The following is a 15,582-nucleotide window of genomic DNA, read 5'->3' as shown; positions in this document are numbered from 1 at the left end:
ATTTGTTGCCTCTGGACCAGTTTGGGGATGAGATTGGCATTGTCCCGTACATGAGGAATCACAGCCTGGATGTTGGGCCCAGTTTTCCTCGCCATCTCTTCCTCTCGATCCCTCCCCTTCCTCCTGTGCTTGAGGTTCCCCTCTCAATCGTCTCCTTGATAGGATTCCAGGAGTTTTTTCTCCTCCCTCTAGTCTCTTCCCTGGTTTTCCTTTCACGTTCTACGTGGTGGTATTTTCTCTTTCTCTCTCCCCCAAATAGAGGGTTGACAGGGATGTTCAGGGGAGTCAATTTCCCCTCTTTTCTTCACCTGTATCTAGAAGTGAAGAGGAGGTTATAATGGCCTCAGTTTCTGAAGGATGAATGGGGTGACATATTGATGGCAAGGTTCTCCTCCATGTCCCTTTTCTCCCTCCCTCCCAGACCTTCATACTTCCCCAACCATTTATTTCATCGTCATGGAGAGTCATGCTGTCCCACCAGATTTTTGCCATAAATGCAGTGACTCTGGAGATGCAGCGCCCAACGCCTCCCATCTACAGTGCTTTCTTGTTCTGAAGCCATCCAACTCCAAAACCTAAACTTTTTGCACTGCACTTGAAGCGTAGCTGTCAGTATCTTGGTGTGGTGTGGGTGTATATCGGTGTCTAAAAAGTCTGTTGCCTCTGAAGTGTTCATCCCGAATTTCAGCGCAGTGCTGAAAGGTCTGCCTCTAGAGTTGGCTCATCATCCTCAAGTGAGCATCTCTTGTCTCTTCTCCCAACCGTTGTTTGTAGGAACCCCTTTTCCAGTGTGAGGCAAGCAGTGCCATTTCATAGAACTCTTCTGTCAGGACACTGGTAGTTTACCTCACAAAGACATTTTTTAAAAGAGGCGCAATGTTCTGACAGAGGAGAGTGGAGAGCCCGTGATCCTGCAAGGATTAAATTGACTTGACATGCGGTTTCTCTAGCCAAAAAAGTCATCTGGGATAATAAACCATCCAAGGAAACAACACCAGTGATTGAACAGTGAAAGTGAATTTCAAATTGACCTGGGACAGCCCACCTCCGTACTTCCACAAAGATTGAGCCTTTAGAGGTTGGTGTACAGGATCATGACTGCAACCAGGTGACAAGGTGTCTCGACATGTTCATGGCATGGCATGTAGGAAATGAATCAAGATGGTTAATTGCCTGGCAAATTGTTAGCCCACCTCCGTACTTCCACAAAGATTGAGCCTTTAGAGGTTGGTGTACAGGATCATGACTGCAACCAGGTGACAAGGTGTCTCGACATGTTCATGGCATGGCATGTAGGAAATGAATCAAGATGGTTAATTGCCTGGCAAATTGTTAGACATAATTAACCGTAGCAAGTTGCACAAACCTTCCTTGAACCCTGATAGGATTCTAGCTGATAAGTTGTTATTAAATGACGTTTCCTAGTTTCAGCATGCCCTCCTCTATGAAAGGAGGTCAGAGCCTGAGAACCACAACGGCCCTCCTTTATTTTAAAACATCTTTTCTCCAAATAATTCAAATGATTTTTTAAAATCAACTCATATCCCACAGGAACCTATGCAGGAACCCACCAGGTTTCCCCGGAATCAGTTGGTGATGGTCCAAACCTAACGTCCACTTTCCGCTCACTTTTAACCATACAAGGAATGGTCTAAAATTTGTGATGATCCATGGCTTGCCTGCAAGTGACCTAATCAGAGGCCAGGATCCCTCCCAGAAACATGGATAGGAATGCAAACAAGGCAGGCTGAAGAAAAGGGGGAGAGGAGGGAAGATTGTAACTCCAAATCCTGTGTTGGGTGTGGAAGGATATTAGGAATCTTTTCACCAAGAAGCTCTGGTGGTGGAACTCATTGCCACTGTGGTAGAAGCAACAGGAATGAGAATCGGTTTTTAGCTTTTCTTCCACATGGAACAAATGCAGTGGATTTAAAATGTTCAACCCAGAAGATAGGTTACTTTTTCCTGCCCCCTTGCCATGGCAATGAAACAAATGCTTTCAACACAGAAAAAGCTCTCCATAAACATGAGGAAATTACTCTTCTCATAACGCTGGTCCACCCTCCATTCCCTGGGTTTTTTAGTGCCACCCTCTGTTCTGGGGGGGGGGGGGAAGGATATATTTCAACTGCCTTCACCCCAAGAAACAAACTCAGCCAATATATTTAGATGAAATATTTTTTTGAAGGAAGAGATGAGCAGATTTTATTAATACATGGAATTTGATAGAAAATACCTCCACATTATTGTTTTATTTTCTTTTTTGTTTGTTTTTAGACCAGTGGGTCACCCAGGTGTTCTTGGACTACAACTCCCAGAAACCCCATCCGTCACAGCTGGTGCTGAAGACTTGTGGGAATTGAAGTCCAAAACCACCTGAGTTACCCAAGATTGGGAACCACTGTTTTTTTGACAACAGCATAAGCCATAAATTACTCCATGTGAACATAGCACAACACCAAGAGCCAATGTAGATTTAGAATGTTCTGCTTATAGGACAGATATTTCATTCAGCGTTTCACTCTGTTTTCGTATGTCTGAGAAAGTGAATGAGTCCACAGAAGATCACATTAAAATGTCATAATTGGTCTTTAAAGTGCCACATATTCATGTCTTTTTTTTCCTTTTGTTTCTGTTGCTTTTGCCTGATATCCTTGCATAGCCTATACCGCCTGCCTTTCCCAGGATTTCCCCTGGACCACTGTGCCTGAGTCTCCCTTTTGTTCTGAACTACACTTCCCAGAAGACCTTCAAAAATCAAGGGCAAATCCTGGGCAGCTGGCTCAATTTGAAGGAGAAAGCGCAAACCTGGGAGTGATTAAAGGGGAAAGAAAAGAGTAGAGTTGCAATTAGCAATGAGCCGCCAGCAGAAAGAAACAGGGATTGAAGGGGAAAGAGAGCCAAAGCTGCGAACAGGCTGCTTCCCTGTACCTGGTTTGCAAACTTTCCTGGGCTGTTGAGGTCACCTGGTGAGTAAGAGGAAAAGAATAAGAGAAGTTTCTCAGAGAGAGAGAGAGAGAGAGATGGGGGTCTTGCAATAGTGATTGCAGAGATGATGTGGATGATGTACAGACATTCTGGCCAGTAATTTTTTTAAAAAAAGAAATGGTGACTGCCATTTTAAAGGCTGAACATTCACTTGTGCTGCTTTACTGCATCCATCTATCTTGTATTTGATTGCCTTCCCTGTTTTCCAGGAAAACCATTGAATTGCAGAGCACAGAAATCTTTCACCTGCGATAGACGCTGCTTGGTTTATTTGGGCTCCAACTCCTCGAATTCTGTGAAAATTCCCAGGGTGGAGTTCTGGGCTGAAGACACCCCTCTTCACGCACTTACATTTCCCTCGAAGACTACTCAACAGAGGGTGCATTTGAGGCCTCAATTTCCTGCCCAATTTCTTTTCTGGGTATTCTAGTCTCTTGCCCTTTCAGCTCTACGGTGGGCTCCTCCCAAAAAACTGCGACTCCCAGGAAGCATTGCAGCCCGAAATAAAGGTCTAGAATGCAGCCTCAGAAGTCTTGGTTCTGGTACAGGTGAGGGAATTACAGGCATCCGATGGTATGAGTTTGTGGACTGGGATTCCCAAGATTTTGGGGGTGGGGGAGGGACTCTTGGAATGTTCTGGGAGTTGGAGTCTGAAAATTCTATTCCCACCTCTGGACTGTCTTGTTTCAGGGGTTTTAGATAGTGAGCTTCGTGGTGCAGTGGTTAAACTGCAGTCCTGCAGCCAAAACTCTGCTCATGACCCGAGTTCAGTTCCATGAATCAAGGCTGACTCATCCTTCCATCCTTCTGGGGTTGGTAAATTGAGTACTCAGCTCACAGGGGTGGTGTGGGGGTAGGAATATATAGCCTACAAGACTGACCCGCTTCAGGCACACTTGGACGAAACAGATGCCCCGGATCTGTTTCAGTTGGGCTTCAGGTTGCACCATGGTACAGAGACGGCATTGGTCACTGTGGCGTTCAGCTCTGCTCTCACCTGTCCATCACAGCTGGGCAGGGGAACCTCAGCCAATGAGAGGACGGAGGGTGGTGCAGAAGTGGGAGGAGCTGAGTTATATAAGGGGTGTGTGTGGAGTTTTGAGAGATCAGTTTGAGAGATGAGTGATTAGAGGGATTGATAGAAAGTGAGAAAGAGCCTGTCAGTGAGGGGAAAGTCTGTGTGAGCTAGTGTCTTAAAACAGTGATTGACTAATTGATTTTACATCAGTGATTTACTACTTTTATTTCTTGTAATCAATAAACCTTTTATTTGTTTGAAAGAAACCCTTGTCCTTTTGATTTAAAGGATAGGTTGGTGGCAGCAGTTGTTGGTGAGAGATAGTGAGCACTCTTATAGGCCTGGATGGGTAGAGGCTTGAGAGTGGCCTGCTACAATATAAATTGGTGTCCAGCGTGTGGGATACAAATTGATCCAGTAAAACCTTGTACTGGAAAGGTACCCAGAGCAGGGGTCTTTAGTCAGGGACGTCTGAGGGAGCGCGTGGATAACCTTCTAGGACTTGTCTCACGGGGAGAAAGTCTAGTAGAAGGGCGTGCAAACTCAGATTGGGGATTAAGATAGGGAGGCTTCTGTGGAGAGAGTTGCCCAAGGCAGAAATCTCTGGCAGTTTGGCTAGCTCGTCCTGAGTTTAAGGGAAAACTCTGAAGGGACAAAAGCGGAGCCAAGGGCAGATACGCTGAGAGGACTCAAGACAGCTAAACCTAGGACAGGGTAAAGCTGTGGGCTTTGAGTGATTTTGTGGCCTGAGGCAGAGAGAGAAGTTCTGTCTGTGGTGGGAGGCCTAGCTGGAGGCAGAGGCCTAGACACTGTAGCTAGATTACCAGCACTGGTGAAGCAGCAACTTTATAACACAGACTAGCACTGACAGGAAAAAAGTGTACTGTAGTTTTAAATCGAGGCTTGTAAGTTGGATCTGAAGCCTGAGGAAAGGAAAATGCCTTTGACTAGGGGAAAGAAAGCTGAGCAGGTGCCTTATGAAATGGCAGCTGGGTCAGATAGTGAAAATGGGGATGTTGAGGAAGGATTTACCTCAGCTCAGGAGGGAGAGTCCTCCAGGGAAGACCCAATAGAGTTCAGAAAATGGAAATTTGAGCTAGAAATGAAGGCCAAAGCTGAGGAAAGACAAGCCAAAGCTGAGGAAAGACAAATGGCCTTACAAATGGAGAAAGAGAAAATAGAGATGGAGAAAGAAAAACTGGCCTTACAAATGGAGAAAGAGAAAATAGAGATGGAGAAAGAGAAAATGGAGAGGGAGGAAAGAATGAGGCAGAGAGAAATGGAGGCCCAATTAGAGAAAGAGAGAATGGCTTTTGAGCTTAGGAGATTAGAGCTGGCAGCTCAGGCTAACAATAATAATAACAATACTGGCAGAGATGATTCTGAGGGAAGAGTTATCAAAGGCAGATCTAAAGAAATTCCCTGTTTTCAGAAAAGGAGATGATCCAGAATCATTTTTATTGATGTTTGAAATTGCTTGTGAAGATTTTTCTGTGAGGGATTCTGAAAGAATGATAGTATTGAGATCCCAAATTAGTGGTGGACTGGCAGAAATCTATGCGGAGATGCCTATCGAATTAATTAAAGATTATAATGAATTCAAAAGGTTAGTTTTTGCCAGGTATGGCATAAATTCAGAACAGTTGAGACAGAAATTCAGGTCTCTGACCAAGAAACCTGATGAGTCTTACTCTCATTTAGGGGCCAACCTGTCCAGATATTTAGACAAATGGCTGGTACAGGAAAAAGCTGAGACAGTAGAAGACCTTAAAATATTTTTGGATTGGAGCAGTTCTATTCTCTCTTACCTGGAAAACTGAGATTTTGGGTCAAGGACAAGAAACCGAGAAATTTGAGAGAGGCAGGGGAGATTGTGGATTTTATTTCCCAGATCAGAAAATCAAGTGGTCATGAGGGGAAGGTTGTGAGAAAAGTGTGGGAACACTCTAATAAGTACCCCAGAGGACAATTTAAAAACCAGCAGAAGGTTGGAGGCCATTTTGTGGGAAAGTCCTCAGACCAAAACCAAGCCACAGGACAAAATTTGGAGGGAAAAGGAGGTAAAGGTGCTTGGAATGATCAATGGAACGCTAGAACCTGTTTTAGGTGTAATGAAAAAGGTCATATTGCATCCCAATAAAGAATTTGTACCACAAAAAGTAAATTTAGGCAAGCCTAAGGCAGTATACTGTGTGCAACAAGAGCAGAACAATCCACCAAGGGAGGAGTCAGTCGCTATGGCAACACAAGCTGAACTCTCTACACAGGCTGATAATATTGAACCTGATTTACCTTTGGCCGAGATTAGACATTGCTTTTTAATTAAAATGAACCAAGAGTTATTTCAAACAGCTGGGGACCATATTTATATCTTTGATAACAAATACATGTCTTTGAGGGACTCATGTTCACAAGTCACTCTGTGTCACACTGATATAATACCTCAGAAATACATCTTAAAAGGGGAAAACATGGTTGTAAAGGGAATTGGTGAAAAAGCAGTCACTTTGCCTGTGGCTGAGGTACACCTTAGGTACCAGGGATGGGAAGGACCTTGGAGAATTGGGATTTCTTCTCAGGTTCCAGCAGCGGTTTTAATTGGCAATGACCTCTCTGAACATGTGTAGAGGGTTTTAGTTGTGACACGTTCCCAACAAGATAAAGCAGAGACAGCTGAGGAAGGGACTGAAAATCAGAGAAAGGGAATGCCTGACAGTAGTAACTCAGCTGAAATTTTTCCACTTAATATTTCCCAAAGCAATGCATTCAGTCAAAAACAGAAATCAGATTCTACACTGAAACAATGCTTTGAGAGCATTTCTGAAGCAAAATTAACCCATGAAAGACCTGAGAGGTTCCACCTTGAACAGGGCTTATTGTATCGAGAGTCTCTAAGGGACGCCAAGAAAGGGGGGGACAATCTGCAAAAACAGTTAGTGGTGCCTTTGAAATATCACCCGCAAACTAATGGGCTCACAGAGAGATTTAATGGGACCCTTATGAGCATGATTAGGGCCTATTCTGCTGAGAACCCTTACAGTTGGGATCAGAGAATACAACTTCTGTTATATGCATATAGGTCTGTACCCCAAGACAGTACAGGATTTGGTCCTTTTGAATTGCTGTTTGGGAGGAAAGTGAGAGGACCACTTGACTTAATTAGACAACGTTGGGAGAAGATAACAGAGTCTGATCCTGAGAACGTAATTTCATATTTAGACAACCTGATGAACACTTTGAAAAGAAATCTAGAGATAGCTGCTGAAAGTTTACAGGGGCAGAAAAATAAGCAAAAAGTATGGTATGACAAGAAAGCCAGGGAAAGAAGTTTTAATCCTGGAGATGAGGTGCTCGTGCTAAGACCTCTCAAAGGGAATAAGTTACAATTAAATTGGGCAGGACCATTTAGAATCATTGCCAAAATGAATGACCTTAATTATGTAATTAAGGAAGATGGAGAACTAGGCTGGAGAGTGGTTCATGTGAATATGATAAAACCATATTATAGGGAAGAGAGCAGAGTGTTGTTTGCTATGAAAGAAGCTGATAATGAAAAACATGACTTACCCTATTGGGAAGGAAGGGGGAAAACAATATATAATCCTGAAGACATTAAAATCAGCCCTGTACTTTCCCATGAGCAACAGTGTGAATTGAGGACCTTGATAACAAAGTACCGACAGGTTTTCTCCAACAAACAAAGGGAGTGGTGCACAAGATTGATACTGGAGATGCACCCCCACAATCAGTTACTCCATATAGGGTCACTGGGCCATATGTTCAGAAGGTGTGCAAGGCGCTAGATGATATGCTGAAAGAAAACATCATTGTTCCGTCATCCAGTCCTTGGTCTGCTCCTATAGTCTTGGTCGACAAATCAGATGGCAGTGTTCGATTTTGTGTAGATTATAGGAAGCTGAATCATGTCACCAAGCCAGATGCGTATCCTATGCCCAGATTAGACAACCTAATAGAGACAATAGGGGGATGTCAATATATTTCCTGCCTAGACCTAACGAAAGGATTCTGGCAAGTGAGAATTGACCTCAAATATATATAGGCATCCTTCAGTCTCAAGAGACTATGGTAACATGCTTTGAATCGAGGAGTGTCCTCTCCAGAGCATGAAGCCCGGGTAAGGTAATATGGAGGATAGGCTGTTACCCAAGCAGCAGATCCCCCCTCTCCACATTGCTGAAATGGTCCAATGGAAAGGCAAGAGCCAATACAACTGGTTCCAGCAATGTCGCAGGAGTTGGCAGAACAACACATGCTGCCTTCGGGACTCCAGCTCCGGATTTTGCCTCGAGGTTAACTCCTGAAGCCTTTTCCATGAATGGATATAGCCACAAGGCAGTGGAGGTTTGAAATCGGAGTTTTCCTTCTCCTAGATGGGCTGCCTTCCATGGCTGACGAGCCCCACCTACCCGGCTGACCTCAAAGACCAGGAGAAAACAGCTTTTTGTAGTCCTTTTGGTTTATACGAGTTCCGTGTTTTGAGTTTTGGTCTAAGAAACTCACCGGCAACTTTCCAGAGACTTATGGACCAAACTTTACAGGGACTTAGCGATTTCACAGTAGCTTATATAGACGACATAGGTATTTTTAGCCACACCTGGAGATATCACCTGTGTCACCTAGAGACAGTGCTGCAAAGATTAACAGCAGCTGGGCTAACAGTGAAAGCAAGCAAATGCCAGCTGGGTAGCCCCGAATTGAAGTATTTAGGTCATGTAGTAGGGGGAGGTAGGATTAAACCCCTGGAAGCTAATTTAGAAGCTATAAGTAATTGGCCTAGACCCACCACCAAGAAGAAAGTCAGATCATTTCTTGGGCTGGTAGGCTATTATAGGAGATTTATTCCTAAGTTCAGTGAGATAGCAGCTCCTTTGACTAACTTAACCTGCAAGAAGAGTACTGACTGTATCCATTGGTCCAGCAACTGCGAGGAGGCGTTCGGGAAGCTGAAGGAGGCGTTAATAACCAACCCAGTCCTGAGAGCTCCTGAATTCCAGCGCGAGTTTATCATCTTTATCGATGCGTCTAACTCCGGGTTAGGAGCCGTGCTGTGCCAAAGTGACGACGGCGGAGACCTTCATCCGGTGGCGTACCTGAGTAAGAAGCTGCAGGGAGGCGAGAGACATCTGTCCACCATCGAGAAAGAGTGTCTTGCGATTGTGTATGCGGTGCAAAAACTTAAGCCCTACATCTGGGGAAGACATTTTGTCCTTTGTACTGACCATTCCCCACTATTGTGGTTAAGGACTATCAAAGCTAACAACAGCAAGCTGATGAGGTGGGCTTTGCTTCTACAGGACTTTGATTTTGAGGTTCGAGTGATTAAAGGGACTCAGAACTGTTCTGCAGATGCTCTCTCTAGAAGACCGGACGACTGAGGAAGACAGAAAATGGACTCTTAAATTGGTTAAAGTATTTAAAAGTTTGTTGTTCATGTACACCCTGATATATGTGATTTGTTGTATGTAAGTATAATTGTCATGTTTTATTCTAATATTGAGTGTATGCATGAGTGATCTTGGTAAGTGTTAGTGAATGTATAAGACTTGCAGGTAAGATGTTTATTTAATGTTTATGAAAATGTTTAGCAAATGTATTACTGTTATTAAGTTAATTGTATTATTGTATTGCTCCTCGTTGTTTATAGAGGAAAGCACTTTAGCTTTCCCCCATAAAACAACTTGTTAAGGGGGGAGGTATTGTGGCGTTCAGCTCTGCTCTCACCTGTCCATCACAGCTGGGCAGGGGAACCTCAGCCAATGAGAGAACGGAGGGTGGTGCAGAAGTGGGAGGAGCTGAGTTATATAAGGTGTGTGTGTGTGGAGTTTTGAGAGATCAGTTTGAGAGATGAGTGATTAGAGGGATTGATAGAAAGTGAGAAAGAGCCTGTCAGTGAGGGAAAAGTCTGTGTGAGCTAGTGTCGTAAAACAGTGATTGACTAATTGATTTTACATCAGTGATTTACTACTTTTATTTCTTGTAATCAATAAATTTTTTATTTGTTTAAAAGAATCCCTTGTCCTTTTGATTGAAAGGATAGGTTGGTGGCAGCAGTTTTTGGTGAGAGGTAGTGAGCACTCTTATAGGCCTGGATGGGTAGAGGCTTGAGAGTGGCCTGCTACAGTCGCCCTGTACGATGACCTGTTGAGGGAGACCAATAGCTCTACATCTCCTTCTCACCAACCGCAGGAGACACAGTTCTGTCCCTCCAGAGCTGCCTGGAGACCGTACTGCAATGGATGCAGGAAAATGGACTGAGGCTGAACCCGGACAAGACGGAGGTACTGAGGGTGGGCGCCCCCATAGTAGGTGGTTTGGGAAACTCTCTCTTTTGGGGGGGGGTGACTCTTGCCTCCAAGAGTGAAGTTCGCAGTCTGGGGTTCCATCTGGACCCAACGCTCACTATGGAAACCCAGGTGGAGTCGGTGGTCCGCACCGCCTTTTTTCACCTTTGGCGGATAGCCCAGCTGTGACCCTATCTTGATGTTGGGGCGCTCACTACCTTGATGCATGGGCTCGTAATCTCAGATTAGACCACTGTAACGCTCTCTATGTGGGGCTACCTTTGAGGCTGATGCGGAAACTCCAAGTGGTGCAGAATGCGGTGGCCAGACTTCTTAGTAGTGTGAGGAAATACCAACACATCACACCCACTCTGGCCACATTGCATTGGCTGCCCATTCGGTTCCGCATTGACTTCAAAGTGTTGATGCTTACGTATAAAGCTCTATACGGTTTAGGGCCTCAATATTTGACAGAATGCCTTCTCCCACCAAGAACTACCCGGGTCACTCGATCAAGTCAGGAGGTGAGGCTGAGGAGCCTTACGCCGAGGGAGGCCGAAAGGAAAAAACAAGAAATCGGGCCATCTCGGCGGTGGCGCTTCGCCTCTGGAACAACTTGCCTGCAGAGATTCGTGAGGCCCCATCGCTGGGTATTTTCAAGACCAATCTAAAAACATGGAGGTATTAGCAGGCCTTCCCTCCAGATAACAATTAAATCTTTTTCCTTCTTTACCTATTATGTGCTATTTTTCGCCATCTTGAAGAATTTGCTTATTGTTTTTCCTTATTGTTTATTGTTTAATTGTTTACTTTTGTATATTTTTATTTTTTGTTATATGTGTTTAAGTCTGTGTTTTTATCTGTCTGGACGCAGCCTAGAGTGGTTGTTTCAACCAGATAGGTGGGGTGTAAATAGAATGAATAAATGAATGAATGAATGAATGAATGAATGAATGAATGAATAAATGTATAAATAAATAAATAAAACAAGCAGCTGGTGAGATTGTTCCATACGAAGCAATGAGATTGCTTAATCAAGACTAGGCTTGGTGCCAGGATTGTACTCCTAGAAGGATTCTCCTCTGTTGTCCCAGGTGGCTCATGAGGAGAAGTGCTTGGCACATAACTGGAAGGCCAGGAACTCTTCTTGCGGGTGAGCAGCAGCAGCAGCAGCTGGAGACCCCAGAGGACCCAGAAGATGATGACGGAGAAGAAGCTCCTGCTCTCCCCTCAGGCATATCGGAGGCTTCTCCAGATCTTCAGGGGACGGATTCTTTTCTACAGAGGAATCAGGGAGCCTTTCATCCTTGGAGTCGGGACAAAGGTATTCGGTTTCCCTCTGCACATTAATCATTGTATACTTTTGTCTTGATTACAACTCATCCTTTCTCTGTTTTATAATAACTTTATGTGTAACTTCCGATTACTTCTAATTGGGTGACTGAACCAGGAATGTATTTTAGACACTCAATGCCTCACTTAAGCTGCATGTTCATCATTTTACAGTGGACCCTCGACTTCCGGATTTAATCCGTATTGGAACGGTGGTTGCAGGTCGAAAAGTCCGTAGGTTGAGGGTCTATTTCCCATAGGAATGCATTGAAAACCTCTTTTTTTATTAAACACAGACATACATACAAAACAAACACAAAAACTTATATGCAGAGAGAATATATCCATTTAACATATAAACCTGACTACATAAACCATATGCCCTACTAAGCATCTTTAGGCCATATCCATTTAATATATACAGTGGTGCCTCGCTTAAAGAGCACCTTGTATAGCGACGAATCCGCATAGCGATCCCTTTTCCGGGATCGCTAATGCGGAGGCATCGCGTCGGCCTCTATGGCCGAAACTCGCATACCGAGGGCGCGAAAATGGCTGCCGGCTATGGGAAGACTTCGTTAAACTGTGAGTTTTCTGCCGATTTGGAATGCATTAAACGATGTTTAATGTATTCCAATGGCTTTTTTGTTCCGTTTAACGAAGTATTCACATAGCGAAGGTTAATCCGGAACGGATTAACCTCGCTATGCGAGGCACCACTGTAATTCTGACTACATAAACCCTAAAGATTAACATACTTAAATTGTCTAATAGATAATCTTAAGCCTGTATTGATCTTATATTCAAGCCATTCTTAGTTGCATAGACCAGTGGTTCTTAACCTTTGTTACTCGGATGCTTTTGAACTGCAACTCCCAGAAACCCCAGTCAGGACAGCTGGTGGTGAAGGCTTCTGGGAGTTGCAGTCCAAAACTCCTGAGTAACCCAAGGTTAAGAACCAGTGGCATAGACCAACTATGGTTCACAAGTTACTTAGTATCTTCATGTTTCTAACTCCTCATCAATATGTGTGATCAGAATATGTAATCGAATTTAAGCATTACCTATATTTATCAACCATTAAAGACATTCAGCAAGTAACTTCCCTATTTTTTTTATTATATTTCTTTGCTCCATGTATAAACCAGGGATTTTTAGTTATTTATAGCCTTGTGAATCTAGGAATTCATTTCTTTCATTCTTTTTACTGGCTTTTAAAGTGCTATCTATAAAGTCTCTATATATTCTTTCACCTGTGTACACCTCTAACCAGTACTCATCATAAGCAATTCTAATTTCATCATAAAGGTGGCTTAGCCATACACACCTCCCCACGTAGAGGCTCTAGGCCGGCTCAATACATTTCTGAAAGATCCCCACTTTTACAGGTTAAAAGACATTGTAAGTCTCATCTTGTCTATATAATCAATATAGTGATTCACTCATATTTAAGCTCAATATATAAACCATAAGAGCCCAAGCATCTAATATTATTATTCTTCACTTAACTTTATGAAATTTATAGCTACATATATTTACCTACCTTTTAGCTTCCCACCTAGCCAAAATTGCTTATATTGTGATTACTCATATTGCTTTCTGTGTGGATATATCTCTCTCAGGACCAAGAAATCTTATCATTTAATCCGCAGGTTATTTCCTCCCCTTTCCCTTTTGCTTCTTGACTCCAGTATCAAACTTCCAAGATTAATTTCTTACACCACTTTTACCAGTTTTAAAATGCCATCTATAAAATTTCATTGACATTTTCTATGCGATTTACTAATTTCCTCTCAATATAATCCATATTTTGATTTCCAAGCAACACAGATCTATTCGACCTCTGATCATAAATTTCTGCCTCTAAATTCACCCATGTCTTCCCCTTAACATTATTTTCCATCAGGATAAAATCCATGTACTCTCCCACCTTGTCTCCACCCCTCCTTTCCTCATTTTTAAGTATTTCATTCTGTGTTTTTTTAAAAAAGTCTCTCTCTGCCTCTCCGGAGGCCGTTGTTCGATTAGTTCAGAGCAGTCAATAGTTTCACCTCCCGTCTCCTCCTCAGGAATGGTGGTCTCTCCCTCTCTCTCTGGCAATGATTCAGCTGATTCAAAAGATGCTGTCTGTTTGTCTCCTGTCTCTATTATAGTGTCCAAGCTAAGAAGTATTGCTTTAATATCTGTCTTCAGTTCTGAAATTTGAGCCTTAAGATGATTTATTATTTATTTATTTATTTATTTATTTTATCTATTTATTTTATTTATATCCCGCCTATCTAGTCGATAGACCACTCTAGGTGGCTGATTGATGAGATTAGATCGAAATTCCTGAAGACAGAATATCAGATTGGTTTCCATTTTAAAATCCCAAAGATGAGTCTCGCCCTTAAATTTTCATCCAAAAACCATTAGAGTCAGACAGAGGAAGTTACTCTGCTTTCCCTCCTCCTCCTTGGCCAAAACTGATTCAGAGACTTGCGGAAAACATTTTGGTCATAAAAGTGACTATTTGATATATAATCCTCCTTTATGGCTCAAAGTAAAGTTCCATAGATTTAAGCTGCTCAGAGTCATTCAATATTCTCAAGCTTCTAATGTATAAAAAGCCAAGACATAGGAGGGGGGTTAGGGTGGAAAGGACTGTTAAGTTTCATTTTCTCAGTTCTAACCAAGTTATGGTGTAGTAAGAAATACCTCCAAAATTTGCCAAGATCCTCTGCCGCTTAAGAGATCGTCTCCACAATCAAACTTCCAAGAGAGAAACAAAACATCTGGTCTGTTACTTGCCATAGAGATAGCCCATCAACTTCTGTTCAAGCAGTCAGATCATAAATCTTCCTTTCTCCCCCTTCTCTGAGCAGCTACGCACCAATTCATCATGGCGATTTCACGAGTCAGTTGCAATTGAGGAAAGGAAACTCCTCCGAAAAAGCAGATTGCAGTCTAGCTTCTTCGGCATCTCCAGCTCCCCTGCTACAGTCCCGCTTCTCCTGTGGAAACTCGCCCCCCTTTCTTGGGGGGGTCCACTGATTTGGAGTAAACCCAGGGGTTATCATAGTCCTGAGAATTCCCCTGTTCTTGGTGCCCGTTGCTCCACCCCTTCGAAAACCTCTTAATCTGTAACCCACCAAAGAAAAAAACACCCCCCAAAAGAAAATAAATGCAAAAAGCAGCACCTTACCTGTCCGAAAGGGTCCCTCGCTGCTGCCATCACTGCTGCTGAAGCTCTCCGAGGGCTTCTCCGCTGCTGACGGAGGCCTCATGGTGGTCTGGGGCTGCCACCATCGCCGCTGCAGAAGCCCTCTGAGGGCTTCTCCACCGCCATGGGAGGCCTCTCAGAGGTCGGCTGCTGCTGGTGGTGGCGGACTTCTCAGGGTACACCAGGCCTACTCCCTTGGTAGGCCCAGTAAGCCCTGGGAAAGCCAGCAGTGGTGGACTTCTCCGGGTACACTGGGCCTACTCCCCTGGTAGGCCCGGTAGGCCCTAGGAAAGCCAGCAGTGGCGGACAACCAGAGAAGCTTTGGAGGCACAATCAGTGGTGAGGGGGACCTCTGGAGGCCTTCCAGGGCTACTCTGCCACCATGGGAGGCATCTCGGTGGTTCCCCCTGCCGCCGACCATGCTTTGGAGGCCCCCAGCAGTGGTGGGGGAGCCTCATAGATGCCTCCCATTGTGGTGGAGAAGCGCTTTCTCACTTTTTTCACCTTTCTCGCTCACCACCAGCTTTCCCCTCCTCCCTCTTCCAATCCATAGGTTGATTCTCCAGCCGAAAGCCGAAGTGAAATTTTCCAGCCAGAGAAGTCTGTAAGTCAAAAAGTCTGCAGGTGGAGCCGTCTGCAAGTTGAGTAATGTGCTGTAAGGGTACTCAGAGATGGTTTACTCTTTCCCTTTTTCGGTTGGACGTGTAAATCAACTCCTCCTTGCTTTCCCAAGGTTCAGT

The 15,582-nt window shown here is 43.9% G+C and overlaps 1 protein-coding gene across 1 annotated transcript in view; it reads left to right on the top strand.

Moving 5' to 3' along the window:
- Positions 1-2,032: 2,032 nt before the first annotated feature.
- LOC140704281 (uncharacterized) overlaps positions 2,033-15,582 on the top strand; it is a 63,523-nt gene continuing 49,973 nt past the window's right edge. Inside the window, exons 1-3 of the mRNA XM_078388126.1 lie at positions 2,033-2,969; positions 3,198-3,536; positions 11,403-11,632. Of these exons, the coding sequence (XP_078244252.1) occupies positions 3,505-3,536; positions 11,403-11,632 (262 nt within the window). The 5' untranslated portion in view covers positions 2,033-2,969; positions 3,198-3,504. The remainder of the gene's footprint in view (positions 2,970-3,197; positions 3,537-11,402; positions 11,633-15,582) is intronic.

The sequence above is a fragment of the Pogona vitticeps genome, chromosome 2 (genome assembly GCF_051106095.1).
Source record: "Pogona vitticeps strain Pit_001003342236 chromosome 2, PviZW2.1, whole genome shotgun sequence".
Taxonomy (NCBI): domain Eukaryota; kingdom Metazoa; phylum Chordata; class Lepidosauria; order Squamata; family Agamidae; genus Pogona; species Pogona vitticeps.
Note: the sequence above shows the minus strand (reverse complement) of the source record. Positions and strands in the feature narration are given on the sequence as shown.